Below are 24,239 nucleotides of genomic sequence, written 5' to 3'. Positions count from 1 at the left end.
GAGATGGGTAATTTTCTTGTCACTGACAAATACTACAAATGGAACCGGAGGCACGATGTAGGAAAGAAAAATCTAGTAGTTGACTAATGTACGCGGCAAAACATGCTAAAAAAATACCAAGGTATGATGGATGTACACCTCCACCTCTTATATGTACCATAACTTGAGGCCATTTACCTTTGGCAGACGATCAATTCATTGGAAATTCGTTCACATGCATAGTCTGCCAAAAGAAAAAGGTAGCTTCAGCTGGTAGAAATAACTGAATCGTGAAAGTCAACATTGAATATCAATTATGATCACAGATATAAGCAGCCAACATGATTTTCTTTCCAAATATTTAGTAATACAGAATGACCCAGTTACTATTTTTACTTTCACCATGACAAAGAAATATGTTTCTTTAAATAATCAGAAAGTAGGGTCAGACCACTGGTTTCTGTGAACAACTAGGCTAAGGTGAAGAAGAAATCAGTGTAGGATATGTATGATTGAATGTTTGCAACTTGAATTGCATCATGCTTTTAAATATGGTCCTTCTGAATAAAATTTTGAACTGATCCACCGTTTTAACACCATTTCTTTTTAATTTGTTTTTTTTAAAATACATGCCACACAATCTATTCCTCAATCAAACTAAATTGAGTACCACTGCGGTGTGCAAATGGCAATGAAAAGATTTGAACCAGGGTGCATATTTCAGAAAAGTTACAGGAACCAAGTGGTTTCTGGCCAAACCAGCTTGGAGTGGGACATGACATAGCAGATTGTTTCAACACTGAGATAATACTGATTAACTCCAGTTAAGTTCAGTGTAGTCCTAATTTCACCAATTACCAACAATTCCGGGTGACTCTGGCCGATTCACAACATTTCCAATAAATCTCAGGAGTTACCCTGGAGGGGAAAAAATCCATTCAATTCTGATTTTCTCTTTACCCTATATACTATATATACTAACAGGTGTAGAAACGGAACCGTATATACTAACAGGTGTAGAAAGAATAAAGAACAAACATGGGTACATGTCTGCCAATCTAAAAGGAGTGTGATCGCATAAACTTTGTATTGGCTTAGCTGCTTGATTGGTTTAATCTAGGATCCCCAAAGAAAGAACCCCCTCAATACCTGCCAAACGAGGTTCCATTGACATCCGCTCCTAAAAGTTAGTGGAGATTAAAGAAATAATCAAAAGAGAAAAGCTTACAAGGGTAGGTGTTATTTGGCAAAAGAAGAGCTGTATTGTATACATAGATAACTGAAGTTATTAAAAGGTGAATAGATCTAAATTGAGCAAGTTCAGGTGAAGACTAAAAAAACATGGTAAAATAAACCAAACAGCATATGTTATCGACATGGCCTTCCTTTACTTACTTTTACATAGCTTCACTGATTCATAATCAGAGGGGAAAGGAAACAAGTATACTTCTTCCTTTTTGTAACTGTACTTGTATGAAACCAATATGTGACCAACAACGTTCAGTATTTTTGGCCCTCGGCCCAATACAGTAAAAGATCAAGTAGCAGGGGATTCAGATTTTCAATATCAAAGTTTGAGATTGTAACTGTGAGGAAAAATGTCAATTCATATCGTAATCCAAGTAGGGTCTTTTGAACAATAATCAAGAATGTACATCTCTGATCATAAAACTTAACATGTAGAGGCACATGTTATGAGGTAGCAGCACACATTCTTGGGAAACATTTCTGCCCTCCTCACCATATGTGCTACTTTGTGACCGCCAAAGCACTCTCAATCTGTTCGATCAGCTGGTTAGCAGGCAATGCACCCTCCTGAATGCCAGGTAGCAAAACAGACCACAAGGACATAAGATATAGTATCATTAGCATAAACTAAATGACTATTCATGAAAATTGAAAAAAAAAAGGTTTATTCAAAACTTACAAAGCGATAGCAAGGCTTCCCATTCTTGAAGATGATGAAAGTCGGTAATGCTTCAATTTTGTAGCGATTTGCAATGCTTGTGTACTTCTCAGTATCAATTTTCACAACTTGAATCTTGTCACTTAACTTTTCACTAACTTCTTGAAGTATGGGAACCATGTATTGGCATGGACCACACCTGACCAAAAGAACAAAAATTAATACAATTGTACGCTATTAAAGTGTACTTTTATCAACCTCCTAAATCAAGGTACATAAAGGCAGAGAGCCATGCCGATGTATGGACTGCTCGCCATTGATTTAAATGATCAACCAGATGCCTAAGATGCATGGCATAATGAAGCTAAGAAACCAATAGACATTAGCTGCCAGATGAGTATACTGTGAGCTGCGATACTAGGTTTCTGGTTTTGTTAGCACTTCGAAGGAAACAATGCACAGCATCACGAACAGTACATGAACAATTGAGTAATTGACCAAAATGGCTGGTTTTGCTAGAACTTAGAAGAAAACAATGCACGTCATCTTGAACAGTACGCGAATAAAATGACCACACAAAGAAAAATCATTGAAATCAGTAAGGTACATTTCAGATATTTCAAATATCAGTTGTGCATGCACTTGTAGTCAACATGGTGAACACTAAAGACAGAGTGGAAAACATACCCAAGCTCTTCCTCTTCCCCACTCGAGCAATAAAGACTGGATAAAAACTAGTAATTCAGTTTTCATCAAACCTTCTGTATATTCTCGGAAGGAAAAAAACAGGGTAGGAGATGGATATTATGCATGCGATTCACATAGAAGATGATCACAAGACCAGTCCAAGTGCAGTTTCCATTTCCCACATGGTTGGTGGTACTTTGGCAGGAACATGGCATACACAAAACTTGGAGACTTAAAAACAGAGATACTGGAGATAACTTATATCTAGAATAGAGCAATGATATAATCCATCAGGACATTTGTCACCACCAATTTCACTACTTCCAGTAACTTACCAAGTTGCATAGAAGTCAACTAGTAAAGGCTTCTCAGACTTCTCCAGTAACTCATCAAATGAAGAAAAAATTTGCCTCTTCGCTTCAACCTATGAAAAAAAAGAAGATAAAACATCAGAAATAAGTGACAGAAATCCGCAGGTTTTGAAAATGTTATAGAAGGCTATCCAGAACAATAAGCACACACAAAAAACTGCAAACAATATCGGTTGGCAGTTTGGCACTTGATCATTTCTAGAGGTACTCAACAAATGAGAGCAAAGCTACAATTTCAGCAAACTCCTATAGTGATGTTCAGGAAAGTAATATCATGAGTAGTAAAAAAACATCATAGCTATTATATGGCATAACTTCACCTACATCAGGTTAACAACCTTAAAAAATAATTATGTTTTCAAAAAGTTAGATACTGTCACAGAGATATCGAATTACTAGGTTATTGTCTTTGAGCCCAGAGAGGCCACAGACTCAGAATTGGCATTTTGATACAGTATAAGAAATATAATTCGATAGCTCATAATTCCAAAATCTCGAAAGTATGAGGACAAAACGCAGGCATTTAGGCAATGCCAATTTTCCTAATTTGGATTGAGGTTTCTCCTATGATAAATTCCAAAGCAACAATTCTGCCGTATAAAATCCGCGCATTCTGTTTCCTTGAGCTAACTGACACAGTAGCCAAACTACTTGTTCGGGTAACAAGAATCAACGAGTAAAGGAACGTCACGACGGACTCACCAGGAGCGTAGCACCCCGTCGAGGCTGCGCGGGCCCTCGCCGGAGGCCCACGGCCGGCGGCGAGCGACGGAGCGGCGTCCACCGTCCCACCGGCGAGCGCGCGACAAGGATGGAGGGGCGGCACGGAGTCGGCACCGCGGCAGCGGTGGCAGTGGTGAATGCCACCATGGGTTAGGGTTTTGGCCGGCGCGTTTGTGGTTTACCCTTCTCCTCTCCCGATGTTCCGGAGGAAGAAGGGGGAAGGATGATGACTCAGCGTGCCTGCGTGGTGGACCCGGTGCGTCAGCCATGTAGCGTTCCGTGGACCGGGTTCAGCAAGCAATTGCATCGTCAGATAGTGCACCGAGTCTACAGAAGTGTCCGTGGACCAGCCCAGAAGGAAGCAGCGACGGGGCACCGAGCAAGGAGAGATCTCCCGCACCAAATCCATCCCAAATCCCTTGCCCCAAATTCTAGGGTTTGGAAGGGAAGAGATCCAGTCGCCGGAACCCTCTTAACCATAGAATCCGCTCCCGGAGATAGCATGAGCTCCGCGCAAGATCCATTCTACATCGTCCGGGAGGAGATCCAAGACTCGGTAATACTTGCTCTTTACTCTCGTCGTCGTTTCCACAAAGTGCAAACGGGAGTCGTCGTCCTTGCATTGATCAAGATTGAGAATCCGTGCGTGTGCACAAACCCGTCTTAGTCTAATCTCATGGAGTTTGCAAATTCTGTCAATCGGCCTGTTTCCGTGGATTTCGGGTCCAACTCGAACTAGTTAGATACCTGACGCTAGAGTACCCCGTGTGCCCAATGGAGTGGAAGAGTGCGTGCCAGTGACGGTTGTTCTGTCCATGAAAGCGATCTGGTGTTGCTTGATGAACATTTGGTGACGTGAGGAGAGAATTACACACACATGTGCAAGAAGGATAACGGAGTGATTTTATAACACCTTTTGAATTCTTTGCAGTAGATGTCGTCGAAAATATATTTCACATTATGAGGTTGTTTTTCTATGTATAAAACATATGTATTTGTGGATCTTAACTATTTTGCTACATGATACACCTTCAGCACCGAGTCCTCATGGTAGATATTCAGATCTTAGCTAGCTCTCTACATCAGATAACACAAGACCCTTTAACTTGGGAAGTACAAGAGATGAGCTCTTGGTCTACCTTTGATTCTTTATTCTGTCATGATTTCAGAAACATATTGATATGGCATCATTATGCTTTTTTTTCCCTGTGGCTTTCTGTTATTCCTGAAGATAAAGCATTTCTGCATTTGTGTTTCTTATCTCTCTCATAGCTTCAGAAACATATTGCTTCATTCACATGTGTGTTTCTCTTCTTTTAGTCCTGAGGATAAAGGTCTTTTTCTTCCAGATTGATAAAATGCAAAGTACTTTCCACCGATGGGAGCAAACTGCTTCAAACACAGGAGAATATGTTCATCTGACAAAAGAGCTTCTTACCAGCTCTGAAAGCATCGAATGGCAGGTTCGAGAACAGAGTATAACAGTGCCATACATCTTTGTTGTTGCGGTTACTATCTTCCTTTGGTACATGTAGAAGAAAATGTTAGCACATGTGGAGAAACGCAAAAAAAATCTTTGGTCATTTTCCACTACCATCTTTATTCCTTCATCAGGCTACGCATGTAATATATGTAGAATTATTCTGATATGAATGTTGCATGTTTTTGTTGAAAGGTAGATGAGCTGGAAAAGACAATCTCAGTTGCATCAAGGGATCCAGCATATTATGGACTTGATGAAGTTGAGCTTTCAAGACGACGAAAGTGGACTGGTGCTGCTCGTAATCAGGTATATTGTTTGGTTTTTCATCCTTCATTTTGCCATTTCATCCTCTTTTTTATAATATATCAATATTTCATGACTTGATGATCGCTTAATGCAACAACCCTTTGATGTCTTTTCTTCTACATATTTCTTAGTACTATCAATGAGGTGTATCTTGAGCATCCATGAGTGACACAACTACAGATAGCATGATGTCCTGTAGTTGCCAGTGTAATGTGTATTTATTCTGTGTTCCCACTTACGGATAAACATATTCAGGTTGGTATAGTCAGGAGAGCTGTTGAGAAGGGGAAGAACAATTCAGCAATCTCAACACATCAGGACTTAACGGGCACAAGCAGAACCAACTTCTATTCTGGCCAAGACAACGATGACTTTATTGCTTCAGAATCAGATAGGCAGCTTCTACTTATGAGGTGAATTTGATTTATTGTTTTTGACAAACTGTGCAAATATATTGGTTTGAAAACACATTTTCAACTCAGAGGTTGTGACAACTCTGCTCAGGATTTTGGCTTTGTGTATGTAGGTAGTACTTAGTTTATAAGTTTACTATTTTTCTAGTCATCATATATATATAATACTTTTGTACTGTTCTAGTTGATGCCTATGTAGCTCTTTCTAGATTATCACATAGGAACATCTAATCCTTTTTTTTTACTAATTCTTGTCTTTCCACCCGCACCCATATGAATTGCTCTGAATTATAATTAAAAGTTTTTTTTAATCTAAGTAGCCACCATACTTTTTGGTTTTGTTGATATTTTCTTGTTTCTGCAAGGCGTGCGTCTATAAATTGCAGTCAAGTTATGGCTGACCTTTATTTTGCTTTCAGTTGTCAAAAGATATAAAAACACAGATTATGATTTGAACTTCAAAATTCTTGCCAAAATCTTAGCTACATATTTTGCTTCAGTAAACACATGAAATTCGTATGTTTTGCATTGGTTTTAAATCTTTACTGACTTCTTCTTTAGGCAGCAAGATGAAGAACTTGATGAGCTCAGTGCAAGTGTTGAAAGGATTGGAGGTGTAGGGCTAACCATACACGAAGAGCTGTCTGGACAGGTAATTTCTATTCGCAAGCTGCAGTGATTTTTTATTCAGGAGCTAAAATGTTCCTGTGCAGTAAAGCAAGCTTGGCAGTTATGGTTGATCGTTGAGACACACATTCAGTTCAATTTTCAGTTGTTCAAGTGCATTGCCTCGTCATGTTTAGCCGATTATTTGCTTGAAGGAAGTGTAACATTATAAAAAGAATATGGCAAAGTAATTGGAATTCGTACGGCTATTTTTCAGGAAAGGGTCCTAAACGACCTAAGTTTGGAGATGGAAACTACTTCGAACAGACTTGATTTTGTGCAGGTATGTTCTTTCGTAATCTTCAGTGGGTACTTGTATTTATGTTCCAGTTTGCATATCCACATGTCAAGACACTAGATCCTGCACTGCCCTTTACTTCTTTCCCCCCAAGAATTTAATTGCAAAGTAGAGCTCTGACAAGTATTCTCCCAATTTCGGGTGCAGAAAAAGGTGGCCATGGTAATGAAAAAGGCTGGCATTAAGGGGCAGATTATGTTGATCGTGTTCCTGGTTGTTGTGTTCATTATTCTTTTCGTTTTGGTGTTCTTGACGTAGCCTACCTGCACCAGGCTTCAGTTTTTCTGACGTGTACCTGCTCCTTGTTGTAAGATGTGCTGGACATAAAAATACGAGCTGCTACCCATCCCTTATAAATTTTCTTTTCACGTGTACGCCATTCTATTCTATCTGTGATCGTCGACGCTTATGTAGACAAAAGGAAATTATCCATGAAACCGGATTCGCATTACTAGACAAGCATGCTGACAGATTTTGTTACAACGGGCTTTGATTTCGTGCCATGGTCACTTCTATTTCCCCAAGACGCGTGCCTTCGGGCGCTGCAACGTTAGCCACTTACACCGACCACTGTCACCGGCAAGTCCACGGTACGAGCAACCGGAAGTAGTCTAGAAGACGAGGCTCTCTGCCTCGACGACGCTCTCCACGACGGACCATGGCAGGGCGGCGCCGGGGTTGCGCGCCGAGCAGTTGCTGCGGATCTGCCCCTGCGAGCCGGTGAGCACGTTGATCTGCCCCATCTTCACCACGGAGAAGGCGAACTGGTGGAAGAAGGCCTTCTGGCTCTGCGCGAACTTGGCGACGATGGCCTTGGTGGTGGCGTTGGTGAAGAGGTCCTGGTCGGAGGTGAAGAGCCCCTCCCGGTTGACCAGGTTGACGTAGTACTTGTTGTCGAAGATGTTGGGCGTGCGGATGTCCAGCACCGTCCTCCGGTCGGTGCCCTTGGCCGGGCAGGTCCGCTTCAGGCCGCTGGCGAAGGTGTTGTTCAGGGTGGGGTCCTGCTGCGGGAACAGGCGGTCCTCGAAGGAGGTGCAGTGCCCGAGCCCGATGGTGTGCCCGCCGGAGAGCGCCACCAGGTCGTTGGCGTCCAGGTTGATCTTGGACAGGACAGCTAGGAGCGCGGGGACGCTGGCGCTCGGCGGCGGGAGCCCGCTCAGGACGTCCTGCTGCGTCGCGAAGTTGGGGCTGTCGCGCCGCCCCAGGGGCACCTTGTAGCTCGGCCCTCCCGACTGCACAACGCTACCGCAACATCAGGTTTCGCATGCCGGTGCGAATTCGAAACCAGAGCTGGAGCAGGCAGTGCGTGGTGTGCGTACCTCAACGACGGAGTCGCGGGCGGCGAGCGCGAGGATGTCGGAGCAGGAGACGACGGGGGCCCCGCACGCCTTCTCGAGGCGGTCGCGTATGTCGTTGATGGCCTTGAACGCGGACGGGCGGAGCGTGAGGTTGGGCGGCGCCTGCTGCTCGCCGGGCCCGGTGGCCGACCCGTCCAGCAGCACGGACGCGTCGCAGCCCTGACACGACACGACATGTTAGTTGTTGAAGAGATGGTCACGCGTACGTGAGCTCTGCGCGTGCACGAGTCAAGTGTTGAAGAGAGGGAGACCTGGACGAAGCAGTCGTGGAAGTGGAGGCGGAGGAGGCCCGCGGCGAGGCCGATGTCCTTGCGGACGGCGCTCTTGACGAAGCTGCGCACGATGGACTCCGCCTTGGGGCAGCTCCGCTTGTAGAAGTCGAACGACATGCCGCCGACCACGGGCGGCTGCCTGGCCTCCGCAGCCGCAGTCGTAGAGGCGCAGAGGAGGGCAACTAATGCCAAAGCGGCAGAGACCGTAGCACCACGAGCCATCCCTGCTATGCTACCTCCTCTCCTGTAGTCCTGTGTTTCAGTAGTCTCTGCTAGTGGGGAGCAGCAACACAATGGCTTTCTGCCTTACTCTAGCCTTCCATTTATACACGTTATTTTCTTTTTCCAACAACGAAGAAAAACAAGCAAGCGTGACATACACATTGACGTGATGATTGCAGAACGCGAGAAAAGAACATGTCTCTTACGCACGTCCAAGATTGAATAGAAGCGAAACAGTGACTCTGGTGCCATACTGCTGCCATGTGGCCGGTGACTCTTGTCCAAGGTGGAGGATGACACTACTGTGTTGATCTTTGGATTCTGCTACTCGAAGCTTGGGGCTGTCAGTCAGTCAATTGAGGCGGGCGGTTACTTTCACTTGCAGTGCTACGTCTTGGGTTCGCAGGTAGACACTTGGCTTCCCTGCTACTCAAACTCAACTCGTGATGGAGGTCCTGTCAATTTACATGACCCAAAGCCGTGCGGATTGGAATGCAATCGCATTACATTCTGCACCAAGTAGTGCTAGCTCCTTCCTGTACCAGTTAGTTCATCGGTTGGTTGATAGTGCTCTACTCTGGTTTGAATCCTCTTTGCCACTTTTGTGTTGCGCTGAAGCTTCTTGACTCGGAATTGGAAAAGCATGTGACCGCAACTTATCCCTGTTTTGGCCATCGGACGAAATGGAAGTGAAAAGGCATCGTCACGATAGCTGCATGATATTATTAGAGCCTCTGTCTGCATGCGAAAGTTGGCTTGGCAAGTGAGGGAGGAAGGCGCTCATCCGGCCGCGCGACCCGCCTCGGCGTGCATAACTCTTGTCGGTGCAGTGCTGCCTCGGAATTGGAAAAGCTTTTTGCGTTCGCCGTGTCAGCGAGAGGGCAGGAAACCAAGGCGTTCATCCGGCCGCGTGTAAGGCACACGACCCGCTTCGGCGTGTCGTGGCGGCTTCCCAGCGAGCGGCGCCCGGCAACCAACCGCACCGCACCGCAGCTTCCGCGGTATGGCTGCTATCTCTTCAATTTCCCTCACTAGCCCACCGTACATTCAGGGTGGTTGTCTACACAATAGTAACTTAGTTCAATAAATACGTATAGTTTAAAAAAATATGTTTATTTATCGTATCGTATGTATATCTGGTTTATTTGATGTATATTGTCGGTGATATGAGATTCAGGGTTTTTTAGTCTCGAAGACAGGACAGCGTAGTGCTATATGGCGTCTTCTCTCGGGGATCATCTCCCCGAGGACCCCAGGGAAGCCAAGTCCGGGAGCAGGTGCTCGGGGTCAAGAACAGTTGGTCCTCGACTACCCAGAGTGCCCCGAGGACCCGAGAAGAGTCAGGTCTGGGAGTGGACGTTCGGGGCCAAGAGCAGTTGGTCCTCGACTACCCAGAGTGCCCCGAGGACCCGAGAAGAGTCAGGTCTGTGAGTGGACGTTCGGGGCCAAGAGCAGTTGATCCCCGAGTACCCAGAGTGCCCCGAGAACCCGAGAAGAACTAGGTCCGGGAGTGGACGTTCGAGACCAAGAACAGTTGGTCTCCGAGTACCCGGAATGCCCGAGGATCCGAGGGAAGCAAGGTCCGGGACTGGGCACTCGGGGCCAAGTACAGTTGGTCCCCGAGCACCCAGAGAGCCCCGAGCACACGGCAAGCCTATGCTGATGGACTCCGCAGGGACTTCACGATAAGGTGTCGGTCGGTGGGAGGCTCGATACTGCATTTAATGGGGAGCGTGGACGACCACATCCAACCACTCTCTCCCACGCCTGTCGTACTGAATACGCCAGTCCGTGTCGCAGCCTGGCAGGAAAGCATGGGCATAATTAATGCGACGAGCCCCATCGCATGTCCCCTCGAGGGTCCCATAAAGAAAGACGGCTTGAAGATATCTTCGATGGGCTTAGGCTTATCGCTTATCGCCCTGTTGCATCAGACAGTCTCAGACCTACTCTGACCAGACGGGCATAAGAGAGTACTCAGAGGCTGGCCGGTGGGTGCCTGTCGGAGGATGAACTCCTGTCGCAGGGATCCCGAGAGACCCCTTTTTAAAGATTCGGCCGGGGGGATGATCCTGAACGAGCTCGTCGGGGAAATAAATGGAAACGGAAAGAAATGCAACGGCCGGTGGTGGGGGATGATCGACCTAGTGCAAAAAAGAGATAAATGCACCGGGTTTAGACAGGTTCGGGCCGCACGGTGGCGTAATACCCTACTCCTGTGTGAGTGCAATATCTTTCCTTTAAGGGAATTCTTCAAGGATGTGTCTGGTTACAAGGGTGTATTGTCTACAGAGAGCTTGAGGCTCACGTGCTCTAGCTCTGCTCGAGCTTGCTTGTGATGTTCTTCGTCTCTTGTGGTCTCTTCTCTTGATGTTGTTTTGTCTGGCTTAATTGTTTCTTGGTTTCGCTGCTTTCATGTGTTCTCCATCCTTTCCTTTTATACACACGCCAACCTCGGCTTACCCCAAATGGGAAAGAGGGGGCGCGAGTGCCAAGGCGCCACGAAGAAAGGCGTCATCATTCCGTCTCGGCGAAGTGACAGGGGCGGTGGAAAAATACGGCGCGCATCCGACCACCCGCCACTGCGGACGTCCTCCGGCGCCGTTGAGAGGGCCCACCGGGCGGCCACAGAGGCGCCCGATGTGCCCACCCTGTCTTGTTCTTCTGTCAGGGCAGGGTGGCAGGCGAAACGCTTTGATCCTGACAACGTTATCCCAAGGTACCCTGGATGATACGAGACGGGACATGTGCAATTAATGGACCCACGCCCCCCTGCCAAAGCATGGCAGTGACTGACACCATGGCATGGGCAGCTGAGAATGTCAGGATGTCAGGCCGCGCGTGTCCATTAAATGCGTATTGGACCTTTGACTGGCTGACACCCCGCCGACGGGTTCCTTCGGGTCGTCGGGGTGTCAGGCGATCTTGCGCGAACCTTCGGGGAACCGAGTGCTCGGGGGCTGCCACGTGCAGCCCCGAGCACTCCTGTAGGACCCTTCGGGGAACCGAGTGCTTGGGGGCTGCCACGTGCAGCCCCGAGCACTCTCTCCCGAGCACTTCTGTAGGACCCTTCGGGGAACCGAGTGCTCGGGGGCTGCCACGTGCAGCCCCGAGCACTCTCTCCCGAGCACTTCTGTAGGACCTCTCGGGGAACCGAGTCCTCGGGGGCTGCCACATGCAGCCCCGAGCACTCTCTCCCGAGCACTCCTTTAGACCCTTCGGGGAACCGAGTCCTCGGGGACTGCCACGTGCAGCCCCGAGCACTCTCTCCCGAGCACTTGGTTGTTCGGCCCATCGGGGGACTATGGTACTTGGGGGCGAGGGGGAACCCTTCCGAGCACTGTCTTCCCGGTACTTGGACTCTGTGGGTCATCGAGGAACTGGGGTGCTCGGGAACCAGAGGCTGTGGCCCCGAGCACCTTCTTCCGGAACTTAGATTTTCCTCATCCTGCAGGGGGGACCTCGCGGGATGGTGACACGTGGCGAACGGCCGGTCTGGTCTCGGGACTCAGGGACCCCTGGTTCCCGATACACCGACAGTGCCCCTGCGCCTGCTAAAGCTGGGACGTGAAGACCGATAGGACCGTTCGAGAGATGCATTTTCAACCTCTGTAACATCAACTGTAGACCCATGATAGTCGTTTTCTATTTATTGTTTACGGGAATTTGTACTCTCGTTCTGAGCACTTCATAAAGGGCCTCCCCCGTAGATAAAAGAGGGGGAGGGAGCACCTTGTAATGCACAACCAATAGAAGAAAACCTGCTTACGGTGTTCATCCACCGACACATACTCTTGTATTTTATCATACATGTGAGCTCGATTATATAAAATTATCTTTATACGAGTAAATAATCACAATTTTAACTTTTATATCCACTTATTTCAACTCAAATTTAATCAACCAAATATAAACTAAACTTGACCAGGCGTTGCGGATGCTGTGCAACTGCTCCCGGAGCCGAGGTACCGGAGCCGCGTGTACAGTAGACGACTCGCTTGGTGGCGGCTTCTCAGCAAACAACGTGACTGCACCTTCCGGCGGCTTCCAGTAAGGGACCTGTAGCCGTTGCTGCTCTCACTTAAAGTTCCCTACTGCTCGTACTGACACGCACCTACCCTATCCTCGACTCTGAATTGAAGCCGGCTAGAGCACCCAGCGCGCGGGCACGGCTGCAAAATGATGGCGCGTCCGGACGTCACGCTTGCGTCTGGTGTAGCGCATACGATCCGTCGCATGGTGCGGCTGGTGGCTTGACAACCCATCCTTCTCCTGGCGCCGCCGCCTCTCTCAACTTCCGGGGGGGCACCCATGGAGGCCTAGATCAAGGCCTGCAAGAGTCGAGATATCTGGGCCATGGATTAGCCGGCCCTAGTCAGCCTTTTCTCGGCTACGTGAGAATATTGCAACGGAACAGATCAACCTGTTTTCGCTTCTTGGGTTGCAGCTAGCACGTCATTTTACCTTTCACTAGATGGACTTGAAGCACCAATAGATATTTATAAATTCACATTATGAAACCGAAATGGAATGATAAGGTTGGTTATCGCGATTTTCGACAGTAATAATCGAATTCATGAACCTGGCTCCGCTGCCTCCTCTGCCTCGCCGTCACCGTGTGCTTTCCACCCTGGATCTATCTCAGTCCGGCGTGGGTATCTATCCATCGTCATCGTCCTGGGTGCAGTGCTTCTCATCTGGTGCTCCTCGTCAAATTGTGCTGCCTGTTAGCGACCAATTCTTGCATGTAAAGCTGCTGCCACTCACCTATCTGCATTTTACAGTATTTAATTTTGCAAAGAACAAACAGCGAATTAATGATGGGGAATCAGTTTATATTACCAACCCTTGACGAACGTTCTTCTTGCGTAGAGGTGAACGTACAAAAAAGTTAACATCAAAATAGAGAGAGTTTATATTTGCTCCATACCTAGCTAACAAAAGGGAAACAAGTAGTAACTAGCATTTTATTGACGGCTTCTCCCGTATACAATTTTTCTTTAGATATATATAAACACAACACAGTGCATACTTGTACATGCAAACTAAGACGGTGCAGCTATAGCAGACGAATAGAACCCTAATCTGAACCACTACCATCCTTACAGCGTTAACCACCCTATTTACACACCCTTTATTACCAACCCCTCCCACCGCCTCAGCCTCCCTCTAAATCCGATACCTCAAACTACCCACCGAAAACCCCTCCCTTAATTTAGTAGTGACGACATATTCATATAGGCGTCTGGTATCTCTTGGAGATTTCAGACTTTTGAAATATAGGAAACGTGTAAAATAATGTTGCACCATCGTATTGTCTCTTAATTGCTGCTGGATTCCAATCAGTGAAACAAAAATCGTCATCGTTTTTATCACCGTTTATTGCATAATTGGGTCATCGTTTTATCAGCCTTCAATATATTATTGCATAATTGGGTCATCGTCCCGGATTTGTTGGGTTCACGTCCCACGTTTTGGCAGGCAGCGTCTCGCGTTCCTCGACCCCTTCGACCCGGGAACCTGCCGGTGACTAAGCTTGTGCTGCCGGTGACGGGTTTGTGAGTTACACATTAGATTCGATGGCCCCCAAAGGTTACCTCGCATGCGTGCATATATGATCCTCGCGGGGAAGAGTTAGTTGCAGGTTTGATATTATTCTTGATGTGTTTCGTACGCCGGTGCGTGTTGCATGTACGAACGAGTGTTGCTGGAAATTAGACGCTAGATCTCTGCTTTGCATTTGCAAACCAGCATCCAAATGTGTGGCATGATTCCAGGGGGGGGGAAGAGTTACGCAGCACCATTGCCTTCATCAAGTCTTTTTTGTCTTTGCACTTGGCAATGTTTGTTTATTGCAGAGCGTTCATCCACACATTACGAATTACTCGACTATACATCGAGTATTCGAGTAGCGCTACTTGTGCCCTTGTCCATAACTCCATATACGTGTGTGCCACGCCACTTATTCGATCGCCGGCTTGGCATGCATTCCCAACAAAAGATGAACAAACCAAAGCACGCGAAGAAGCTCTAGAGCACGAGGCTCTCGGCGGCGTCGACGGCGGTCTCCACGATGGACCATGGGAGGTTATCGCCGGGGTTGCGCGCCGAGCAGTTGGCGCGGATCTGCCCCTGCGAGCCCGTCAGCACCTGGATCTGCCCCATCTTCACGTAGGAGAAGATGAACTGCTCGAAGAAGGCGTTCTGGTCCACGGCGAACTTGGTGACCATGGGCTTGGTCCTGCCGTCGGTGAAGAGGTCCTGGTCGGAGGTGAAGAGCCCCTCCCGGTTGAGCAGGTCCACGTAGTACTTGTTGTCGAACGTGTTGGGCGTGCGGATGTCGTTGACGGTGGTGTTGTCCGTGCCCTTGACGGGGCAGGTGAGCTTGAGGTGGCCGGCGAACCACTTGTTCATGGTGGGGTCCTGCGTCGGGAAGAGGCGTTCGTCGAAGGACCCGCAGTGCGCGATGCCGACGGTGTGGCCGCCGGAGATTGCCACGAGGTCGTTGACGTCGAGGTTGATCTTGGCCAGGAAGCCGAGGAGATTGGTGACGTCAGAGGTCGGCGGCGGGAGCCCGTCGTTCACGGCCTGCTGCGACGCCGGCTTCAGGCTGTCGCGCCTGCCCAGGGGGACCTTGTACCCCGGCCCGCCGGCCTGACAAGATTAACAAGCGAAGCCATGCATCAGTTGCCATACCATACAGAATCTCATGATCATTACCCAACGTTCCAGTAAAGTGATAAGATCACAGCCGACGTCCATGACCAAGGAACAGCTCAGAACTGTGGTGGACCATATAATAAATCGGAACAGTCATTGATGCATATGCATGGTCCAGTGAGCCCATGATCCACATGAGGGTGACAGTGATATGGTTCCTGTGCTGTGTTCATCTTTATATATCTCTTGCGCGCATTTTCTCTGGGAGACCATTTAACGTTGTACATGGACGGTGGCGGTTCCATGTCGTTTCGATCTTTGTTACAACCGGCGGGGCGGCACTTCATCATCCTCCGTTGTTTATCTTGTTATTCGACTCTTCTGCTTTTCGGTGAATTTTCTCTTCACCTTTCGATGTTTTGTGGATGTGACTTTATTTCGACGTCTTATGACCACATATGTTGAGTTTGTGATTTAACGTGAAAACCACTAGTCGAGTTGGATAGTTAGATGAGAGAGCAGAGCTCCACCTGTTAAGTTATCAGGATAAATGTTTTTATTGAGGTGCTAGCTAAGGACAGTTACACGCGAGAGATAACGTCGTTTGGTGTAGATACCGTTTGGCTATTCATAGATGCCAGGTTATATGCTAGTTGCTGTGGTTGCCGAGTTATACATTGCTTGGTCGTGTTTTGTTGCCAGGTTGTTTAGGGGTTTAGGATTTTTTTCTCTCTCTCTTATTTTCCATGTGAGCTGAATAAAAACAGTGTTTGTTAAGATTTTTAGATTTAATTTTTTTATAAATTAGATCACTTTTCTTTTTAAATCAATAAGAAAAAAAAACCGTTCTGCATGGACTTGAAACGGACTGATATATAGTTCGACCGCGTTTTCAAGCAGTAAGCCGTATCTATATATTAGTATGCACCCAAAGTATACATTTGGACTAGTTTTGGAACGGAAAAAGCAGGGTCCCTGTCGTGTGATTGATCTTTACTGTTGCAGTACCGACTAGCTAGGCTACTACCTAGTCCTGTCCTGTGCGCTGATAAAGCAATCCTGTTACATTATTCGTTGCCAAAAGAAGCTACGTACATGCGTATCATGGTTGTTTTTTCAGCTATTTCGGCCTAATTCCACGATCTATTACTGTATATTATTATTGGAGTGTTAAAAACAGAAACATGTTTGCCTTCAAAATGACGAAAAAAGAAAAGGCTGAGACGGCTGATGTGTAGGTGCTCACGAAAATACGGCGGGGGGAAGACGGAGTACACAGCTTACGTACCAGGCCGACGGACTCGCGAGCGGAGAGGGCGACGATGTCGGCGCAGGAGACGACGCGGCCGCAGGCCTGCTCGAGGCGGTCGCGGATGTCGTTGATGGCCTTGAACGCCGCGGGGCGGAGCGTCAGGTTGGGGATGGCAGCCTGCTCACTCTCCTCGGTCGGCGTCGAGTCCAACAGGATGGAACCGTCGCAGCCCTGCATCACGCATCCCAGGTTAACTTTTTGACTCATCATATCGGATGGGAAGAGTTCGTTCGTTTTGTTTACCTGGACGAAGCAGTCGTGGAAGTGGAGGCGGATGAGCGCAGCGGCGAGGCCGACGTTCTGCATGATGGCCGTCTCGAGGTAGTCCTTGACGATGCACTCGGCCATGGGGCAGCTCTCCTTGTAGAACTCGAACGACAGACCCGGGGCCAGCGGTGGGTACCTGGCTGCTACGTCGGCAACCGCCGGAGCGCTCAACAACACAAGCACCACAGTTGCCGCCGCTGTTACCAGCGAAGCAGGGACTGCGCGCCGACGAGAAGCCGCCATTGCCATGCTTGCCACTTGTCTCGTGTGCCTTTGGCTAGCTGGGCAGTTGAGCTTGTGGCGACCTTGCGCCCTCCCGCCTTCATTTATAGCCATCTCTCGTCTATTGGCCGCCCGCCACGCTGCTGCAAGGGATGTAGGTGGCAAACAGAGACAAGAGTGTGCTCGTCAAAGATGAGGCTCGAGAACGATCGAGGAAACTGCATTGACACGCAATGTCACATGTTGTTGACTTCTCCGAGCCAAAAGCATGCATACACGCGCGTGTACTGTGCATGATTCAGTGCACCAAGATATGGCCGTCCGGGCGCGGGAAACCACCAACCGTACTACAGAGACAACATCGAACTAGCTAAAGGAAACAAGGTTCAAAGATGACAATTTCTCAGTACCTTGCGTCCGTCCGTGGGAAAGAATCTATACTGTTGTTCTACAGTTGCACAACATCTAGTAGCCACATCCAGTTCAACGATTCATTAAAATAGATCTTGCCAATTTTTCCCATCTCGATTCCATCCGCCTCCCTCACCTTTTGTTTCCCAGCTTAGCTTTGGAGTTTGGAGTCGGCAACTTGCAACTTCTTGGTCTACTTTATAGAGTGGAAACTAGCATTCTCGCTATAATATTTTATTATTATAGTATTTAATTAAAAATTAGTCTATTTTTATTACTAATTTTATTTTATTTAGAATTTTGATTTAGATATTTTAATTCCTAAATCGTATGAAAATCGACTACTAATTTTTTATAATTTTAAAATTAAAATTTAGCTATTTATTAATTATATTTTATATGAGTTTTTGGTTTAAACTAAACCGTTAACGATCTATATCTTTTTTTATTAACATGTTAATTTTATAGCATTAAGAGTGAATATGGTGGCTATTTTTTCTTTCAAATAATAATATAATAGATTAAGGCATCATTTGGGACACAGAAGTCTTCAATCACTTGACTTTTATACGAGTTCAGGTCCGTAAGAGAGCGGATCAAAGTTGGCTTCTCTGCAGATGATCATTTCAATTGACTAGGGATGCTTTAGTTACTCTCTTTCAGGTAACAGACTAACAGTCTATCTAATACACGGATTCTTTCCTCATTGCCATCTTCTTTTGTTATGAGGTATGAATTATATATGCCTTTGTCGGTAACAGGAAAAAGTGATGTAACACCCGGCCAAGTTCGCTGCCTTGTCCAACTTTCCTAAGTATCCATCTTTTCTCCTTGCTGAAGTTGCAAAGTTGGAAGCAAATCAAACGGTTGAATCGACTTTTCCAATCTTGATTGCGATACTACTACTTTGTCAATCATCCTGTCATCATATATAGGCCGGGCATGACAAAAGTCTAGATATTGATCGATCATCATCAGAAAAAATGTAAGAATACCTTTAGGGGCGTGTTAGTTACCAAGTTGCGAGTTGTTGTGGTCCATGGCTGTGTAGTTCCGCATAAGCTAATTTACAGAGCAGTGGAAGATTAGCCATGCCATCTGTCCATCCGTTACAGGTTGCACCTGAGCCTGTGCCGTTTCGCGTCGCTCTCTGCTGCACACTTGCAGGCAGGGGCGGATCCACTCACGGGCGCACCGGGAGCCCACTTCAATTACTAGGCACGGAAGACAGCGAAGAAAGAGAGAAGGGATGTTAAGTATAAGATCACGGTTTCCTTCTAGATGTAGATCTTTTTTTTTAAGGATTTTCGTTCTCTTTAGTACTTTAATAATTTTTCTTCATAGTTCTTATCACACGAAGAGATTTTTAAAATTATTATTTTTTCAAAACGGAACTCTTTCTCATTTAACTTCACGATTCTCTTCGAAGAAAAACTGTTAGAGATAAAAAAAATAAAAATAATATGAATGAAAAGGAGAATCGTAAAGGGAACGAAATGAAAAGAATATGTTCGTAGATGGACTAAGAGAGATATTTATCTTTGTTTTATCATTTAGATTTTTAAATGAATTAGTTGGTGTATATCTCTTAGTAAGAGAGACTATTACTTATTAGTTTTGGATCTAGCACTACTTGTTACACTGATCTAGCACATGTGTCGCCATGTCTCGTCATGATCAGTCATCGCTAGCACAGTATGCTACTTGGCTATTTTTTTAGGGATACTTGGCTAGTTAGGTGAGCAAAAGACGAGTGGGACGACACCTCATCCTCATGTGATCATAAGGGATGTAAGATTTGTATTTTTTATTACATTGATCAAAACTAAAAAAACTAAAAAATTATTTATACTTAATTAAATTAAGAAAAAATGAACTAAGTAATAACATAAAATTACTTATTAAGTATCCACTTACATCCTGATAACTATGCTGAAAGGTTTTTTTTAAGGACTGGAAGGTTCTTCGAAGGCCCAGCCGTTTCCTATGGCGGCCCGAAAGAAAATGTGGGCCCGCGCGGCCCAGGTCTGCCTCTCTCTATATCTCGACACACCACACACCTAGGGTTTTTCTCCCCGCAGCGCGCCACCTCCCCTTCCCAAACCCACCCAGCCGGCGCCGCCGTCCTGCCCCTCCCTCCGGCGCCAGTCCTTCACCATGGCAAGCCACGAAATTTCTACGGCAGAACGTTTACTGTTGAACTGCCCCGGTCTTTCCGTCATCTAACGCAATGCCGTGTCGTTTTCTCTCCTCCGCAGATCATCTCCAAGAAGAACCGCCGCGACATCTGCAAGTACCTCTTCCATGGTGAGCTTCTTCTCCCTTTTTGTCCCTCTGGGCGTGGCCATTCATTTACGTTATGCACACTGTGATCGCAAGCCACAATGCATGCCCATTGTTACAATTCTTGTCCCCATAGCTTCGTTCAACTTAGTGCACAACGATAAGGCCTAGGCCGTTGCATTCACATGACGGGGACCTTCTGATTTGCAATTTTGCAACTGGCTGTTTTAGATTTTGATTTCAGTTTGTGTGTATTGTAGTCTTATCTCCAGTGGTACACACTGCATCGGGATGCACTTGTGCTATGTGAAATGATATATGCCACCGATTCATACCTTAGGATTTGAGATGAGAAAACAGTATGCTGAGACGTTTACTTATTGGGCGACAAGTTTTTCTAGAAGAAATATTGGGCGGCAAGTTAGTATTGTATGTGCAAAATGGATGCTTATCCTTGTTATACGTTGAGGATATATTGAAAATTCTTGAATTTATGTGCAGAGGGGGTCTTGTATGCCAAGAAAGACTACAACCTGGCCAAGCACCCCATGCTCGACGTGCCCAACCTGGAGGTGATTAAGCTCATGCAGAGCTTCAAATCAAAGGAGTATGTCAGGGAGACCTTCTCGTGGCAATACTACTACTGGTACCTCACCAATGATGGCATTGAGCACCTCCGCACCTTCCTCAATCTGCCATCTGAGGTGGTGCCTAATACCCTCAAGAAGTCTGCCAAGCCCCCGTCTCGCCCCTTCGGCTCTGGCCCACCGGGTGACCGCCCCAGGTGAGCTTTTGTTTTTTTCCTGTTAGATTTGTTCATGACCTTTTCTGATTAACTTTCAGTGGAATCGTGTTGGTTCTTTTTAGCATTCTGACAGCAAAAACTCAGATAATGCAAATTGAACTTACTATTATGCCCAGAGATGAGATTTGATGATCTCATTGGACAAGCCTTCTTCTGTTGTTCCATATCATTATGAACTGGGCGACAATCAAGGCTATCACTCACTAACAGTCTTATTTCCTAATTTTGGGCTCAACTTGGGATTGTATCTTCTGCTAGCTTATGTTCTAAAGTTCTATTGATGTGCACAATCTTTATATTTGTTTACAGAGTCACTTTTCATTGTTTACCTTTCCCCTACCATAATTGAATTGATCTAACCAGAACCCCAGACGTAGTATTGTATGGCCCCAGAAAAGAAATCAAAAGCAAACCTAGATGCATTTGCTGATTATATATATATATATATATATATCAAAAGAATCTAGAGGTGAGTTCATGGTTATTGGCATGTTCCGTTCATTTTGCAGGGGCCCGCCTCGTTTTGAGGGTGACAGACCAAGGTTTGGGGACAGGGATGGTTACAGGGGAGGTCCGCGTGGTGCTCCAGGTGATTTCGGCGGTGAGAAGGGTGGTGCTCCTGCTGAGTTCCAGCCATCTTTTAGGGTAAGAGTTTAGATTGTTGTCACATTGTCCATGGTTGTTTGATAATGAAGTGTGATCATTCCGCAGTTGCTTATGTGGATGCTGGAATTTACAGTGTCTGGTCCTTTTCAGTCTGTTAAATTATTAGCATATCAATGCTCAACTTTTCTTTACTTCTCAAACATTGTTATATCAGGTTATAACGATGGCCTTGTTGTTGTATTCCTCCTATCTCTTTGTTATTCTCAACCACTGCTTAGTTTTGTGCTTGAATTTTATTTTACAAATGTCAAACTGATTGTAGAAATTTTCAGTAAGCAACTGGGTGATCTGTATTTGGTAACTTAGCGTTTTCTTGCTTGCTCACTAAATGTAGCATGGAAATTTTAATTTCATGCCATGTTAGCAGGGCTTATGTTTGGCAGCTGTTTTGTAACTAATTCGACGCCTTTTTCGTTTTGGTTCTTCAGGGTAGCAGACCTGGCTTTGGCCGTGGCGGCGGCGGTGCTTTTGGTGCTGGGGGATCTTCCATGGAGTGATGCTTCGTTTAGTCGGCACATTGATTTGATCAATAGCTTTTCAGATGCAACGTGCAAGGGGCGTCTTCTCTGTTGATCTTTGAATTACGAGAACAATGAGATTTGTTTATCAAATAGTAGCCGTGGTTGCTGGGGACATGTTTTGTGATATTCGTTTTTGTTAGATGGAACTACTCTAATCAAGGAGGCTGTTGGGTTTTTTTTTTGACAGGAGAAAGATCTCTGCTTCTATTGAGAGTAAAATAACAGAGTACACATATCATACAACATACCAACTGAAAAAGAAATAAAAGGCACAAAAACTAGTGTCTAAAGGACCAGCAGTCCACAGGCCGCCTACCTCACAGCTCAACTACATCAGAAAGCATCCACGCAGATGTCTGTAGATTGTTGTAGCACGCTACGAGGTGATCAAGAGCCGGATCGAGCCTCTCCTTATCGCCCTCCTTGAGCAAAATCTTCCAGCTCTGCAAGCAAGAGATACCCTTGAAAAGAGAATCAATCGGCTTGTTGAGGAAGACCCTTTCAATTGCCATCTTGTTTCGGTTGCACCACATTGCCCAGCTTATACTGCAAAAATGAAGAGACACAATATTACGGGCATATTTAGATTTTGTTTCAAACAACCATCAGCAAGGTCGGCAAGGGACCTGGGGTGTTCAACTCAGCCAAAACTTTCTCGGATAACACTCCAAGTGAATATGGCCAAGACACATTGGAAGAAAATGTGATCGACAGTTTCCTTTTTACCGCATACACAACAGAATTCGCTGCTCTTCCAGCCTCTTCGTTTCAGTGAGGCAGCAGTTTGAAGCCTGTTGTTAAACATCTGTCGGAGAAAAACCTTAACTTTCTGAGGGACTTTGCTTTTCCATGTTTCTCTGCTGACCTTGCTTCTCACACCCCCATCCTTGATAAAACGATAGAGAGATTTAGTGGTGAAGTTCTTGGATCTCTCTAGAACCTAATGAACTTCATCATCTGTGTTGTCCAGGCTAACATGGGACATCAAAGTCTTCAGCTCCTCGAATCTCCCTGATTCCGAGGCCATTCTTTTGAAGTTGATTTTGAAAGTACCTCCTTCGAAGTGGTCAGCCACCTTGGCCGAGGGATTTGAAGCTCATGTGGAATAGCTCGGGGAATTGAATTTTAAGGGAGGTGTCTTGCATCCAGGTGTCAGTCCAAAATCTGGTCTTTTTCCCATTGTGCACCTTGTAGACGGCCCCCTAGTGGAACAGGTGTTTCACTTTGTGTAGCCCCTGCCAGAATTGAGATGAGCCTTTGCTCTTGGAGGTAAAAAAGTTCCCATCTTTTATGTATTTTGCTTTCAGAAGCCTGCACCATAGCGCCTCCTCGTTCTTTAGGATTTTCCAAATCCATTTTACCATCGGGCATTGGTTCATAATATGCGTGTCAATAATCCCTAGACCTCCTTGGTCTTTTGGTCTGCAAGCGATCTCTCATTTGACCATGTGATATCTAAATTTATCCTGGGCCCCTCTCCAGAAGAATTTAGATCGGATGGAGTCCATCTTCTTGTGAGTGCCCGCCTGAAGAAGGTAAAAACCCATTGTGTACATGGGTAACCCATTGTTAGGCAGGTGTTGGAAAGCACAAGTCTCCCCCCGAAGACATGTTCTTCCCTTTCCAAGGGTCCAACCTTTTGTGAAGTTTTTGCACCAGGGGAACAAAAGCAGCCAGACCAAGGCGTTGATCATCAATAGGAATGCCAAGATATTTAATCGGAAGGGCCCCAAGTTTGCAATTGAGCATGTTGGCATACTTTTCTTTAGTTGTTTGATCAGGCCAGAACACAAACAGCTCACTTTTGTGAAAATTGATTTTGAGCCCGGACAACCATTCGAAGCAGTAAAGAATGATTTTCAGGTTCAGCACGCTAGACTCTGAGCAGTCAATCATGATCATTGTGTCGTCGGCGTATTGCACATGAGTCACCCCTCCAGGTATAAGATGGTCTATCAAGCTCGATACAATGCCTTTGTGCCTAGCCTTATTCATTATTACACCGAGAACCTCCGCCATCGTATTGAAAAGGGTGGGAGATAATGTTGGAATGTGGCCCATTTAAAGCCCATTCATGAGAATGCAAAGCAAGAAGGTTTAGTCCCGTATTGCCAAGCAAGGGGATGTAGAGCAACTTAAATACTTGAGTTCTCTGGCCTCTTTGAAATAGAGAAAATGAGAAAGAGAGAGTATACTTTGCTATATTCACACGCACGCGCGCGCGCGTATTCGCGTATTTTTCGCGTGAATATCCGCGTGACTTGTGACTTGCGACGCGCGGCCGTGGCGTGGCGTGGCAGCACAAAATTGCCAGCCCTTTTGCTGCTCTCCCTTTTTAATTGTGATCAATGCCATAATCAGCTGTTTTAATCGCGATCAATGCCTTAACTCTGAGGGTTATTGGTCAG

At 46.2% G+C, this 24,239-nt stretch overlaps 5 protein-coding genes across 5 annotated transcripts; 2 read left to right on the top strand and 3 right to left on the bottom strand.

Annotated features, from left to right (window-relative positions):
* Positions 1-1,566: 1,566 nt before the first annotated feature.
* Positions 1,567-3,950, bottom strand: LOC133909659 (thioredoxin Y, chloroplastic-like). The gene is made up of 4 exons (XM_062352186.1): positions 3,646-3,950; positions 2,908-2,996; positions 1,907-2,084; positions 1,567-1,794 (listed from the first exon to the last, which is right to left on the bottom strand). The coding sequence occupies exons 1-4, from the start codon at positions 3,811-3,813 to the stop codon at positions 1,729-1,731; spliced, it is 501 nt and encodes a 166-aa protein (XP_062208170.1). The 5' UTR covers positions 3,814-3,950; the 3' UTR covers positions 1,567-1,728.
* Positions 3,951-4,012: 62 nt separating this feature from the next.
* LOC133909658 (syntaxin-61-like) lies at positions 4,013-7,202 on the top strand. Its single transcript, XM_062352185.1, has 7 exons — positions 4,013-4,222; positions 5,016-5,129; positions 5,342-5,455; positions 5,711-5,868; positions 6,430-6,520; positions 6,752-6,817; positions 6,980-7,202. The coding sequence occupies exons 1-7, from the start codon at positions 4,169-4,171 to the stop codon at positions 7,088-7,090; spliced, it is 708 nt and encodes a 235-aa protein (XP_062208169.1). The 5' UTR covers positions 4,013-4,168; the 3' UTR covers positions 7,091-7,202.
* Positions 7,203-7,257: 55 nt separating this feature from the next.
* On the bottom strand, positions 7,258-8,862 carry LOC133909657 (cationic peroxidase SPC4-like). The gene is made up of 3 exons (XM_062352184.1): positions 8,442-8,862; positions 8,152-8,349; positions 7,258-8,064 (listed from the first exon to the last, which is right to left on the bottom strand). Exons 1-3 carry the CDS (start codon positions 8,682-8,684, stop codon positions 7,444-7,446), a joined length of 1,062 nt encoding a protein of 353 aa, XP_062208168.1. The 5' UTR covers positions 8,685-8,862; the 3' UTR covers positions 7,258-7,443.
* A 5,612-nt stretch (positions 8,863-14,474) lies between these two features.
* On the bottom strand, positions 14,475-17,247 carry LOC133909656 (cationic peroxidase SPC4-like). Its single transcript, XM_062352182.1, has 3 exons — positions 16,900-17,247; positions 16,633-16,827; positions 14,475-15,338 (listed from the first exon to the last, which is right to left on the bottom strand). Exons 1-3 carry the CDS (start codon positions 17,170-17,172, stop codon positions 14,715-14,717), a joined length of 1,092 nt encoding a protein of 363 aa, XP_062208166.1. The 5' UTR covers positions 17,173-17,247; the 3' UTR covers positions 14,475-14,714.
* A 2,353-nt stretch (positions 17,248-19,600) lies between these two features.
* Positions 19,601-22,012, top strand: LOC133909655 (small ribosomal subunit protein eS10z-like). Its single transcript, XM_062352181.1, has 5 exons — positions 19,601-19,716; positions 19,815-19,863; positions 20,341-20,623; positions 21,154-21,289; positions 21,739-22,012. The coding sequence occupies exons 1-5, from the start codon at positions 19,714-19,716 to the stop codon at positions 21,805-21,807; spliced, it is 540 nt and encodes a 179-aa protein (XP_062208165.1). The 5' UTR covers positions 19,601-19,713; the 3' UTR covers positions 21,808-22,012.
* The last annotated feature ends 2,227 nt before the right edge of the window (positions 22,013-24,239 follow it).

Source organism: Phragmites australis, chromosome 2, assembly GCF_958298935.1.
Source record: "Phragmites australis chromosome 2, lpPhrAust1.1, whole genome shotgun sequence".
NCBI lineage: Eukaryota > Viridiplantae > Streptophyta > Magnoliopsida > Poales > Poaceae > Phragmites > Phragmites australis.
The sequence above is the reverse complement of the archived record's forward strand: the minus strand, read 5'-3'. Positions and strand labels throughout refer to the sequence as shown.

What these genes read in the sequence shown, in the direction of transcription:
- LOC133909659 (XM_062352186.1), bottom strand. Translation starts at nt 3,813, where the DNA reads ATGGTGGCATTCACCACTGCCACCGCTGCCGCGGTGCCGACTCCGTGC. An exon ending in GTTGACTTCTATGCAACTTG is followed by an intron (nt 2,085 to 2,907) that starts GTAAGTTACTGG and finishes TCTTTTGGTCAG; the next exon opens with GTGTGGTCCATGCCAATACA. An exon ending in GGAAGCCTTGCTATCGCTTT is followed by an intron (nt 1,795 to 1,906) that starts GTAAGTTTTGAA and finishes CCTGGCATTCAG; the next exon opens with GAGGGTGCATTGCCTGCTAA.
- LOC133909658 (XM_062352185.1), top strand. Translation starts at nt 4,169, where the DNA reads ATGAGCTCCGCGCAAGATCCATTCTACATCGTCCGGGAGGAGATCCAA. An exon ending in CTGGTGCTGCTCGTAATCAG is followed by an intron (nt 5,456 to 5,710) that starts GTATATTGTTTG and finishes AAACATATTCAG; the next exon opens with GTTGGTATAGTCAGGAGAGC. An exon ending in ACAGACTTGATTTTGTGCAG is followed by an intron (nt 6,818 to 6,979) that starts GTATGTTCTTTC and finishes TTTCGGGTGCAG; the next exon opens with AAAAAGGTGGCCATGGTAAT.
- LOC133909657 (XM_062352184.1), bottom strand. Translation starts at nt 8,684, where the DNA reads ATGGCTCGTGGTGCTACGGTCTCTGCCGCTTTGGCATTAGTTGCCCTC. An exon ending in TCCACGACTGCTTCGTCCAG is followed by an intron (nt 8,350 to 8,441) that starts GTCTCCCTCTCT and finishes GTGTCGTGTCAG; the next exon opens with GGCTGCGACGCGTCCGTGCT. An exon ending in CCCGCGACTCCGTCGTTGAG is followed by an intron (nt 8,065 to 8,151) that starts GTACGCACACCA and finishes AGCGTTGTGCAG; the next exon opens with TCGGGAGGGCCGAGCTACAA.
- LOC133909656 (XM_062352182.1), bottom strand. Translation starts at nt 17,172, where the DNA reads ATGGCAATGGCGGCTTCTCGTCGGCGCGCAGTCCCTGCTTCGCTGGTA. An exon ending in TCCACGACTGCTTCGTCCAG is followed by an intron (nt 16,828 to 16,899) that starts GTAAACAAAACG and finishes TGCGTGATGCAG; the next exon opens with GGCTGCGACGGTTCCATCCT. An exon ending in CTCGCGAGTCCGTCGGCCTG is followed by an intron (nt 15,339 to 16,632) that starts GTACGTAAGCTG and finishes TAATCTTGTCAG; the next exon opens with GCCGGCGGGCCGGGGTACAA.
- LOC133909655 (XM_062352181.1), top strand. An exon ending in CTGCAAGTACCTCTTCCATG is followed by an intron (nt 19,864 to 20,340) that starts GTGAGCTTCTTC and finishes ATTTATGTGCAG; the next exon opens with AGGGGGTCTTGTATGCCAAG. An exon ending in CCACCGGGTGACCGCCCCAG is followed by an intron (nt 20,624 to 21,153) that starts GTGAGCTTTTGT and finishes TTCATTTTGCAG; the next exon opens with GGGCCCGCCTCGTTTTGAGG.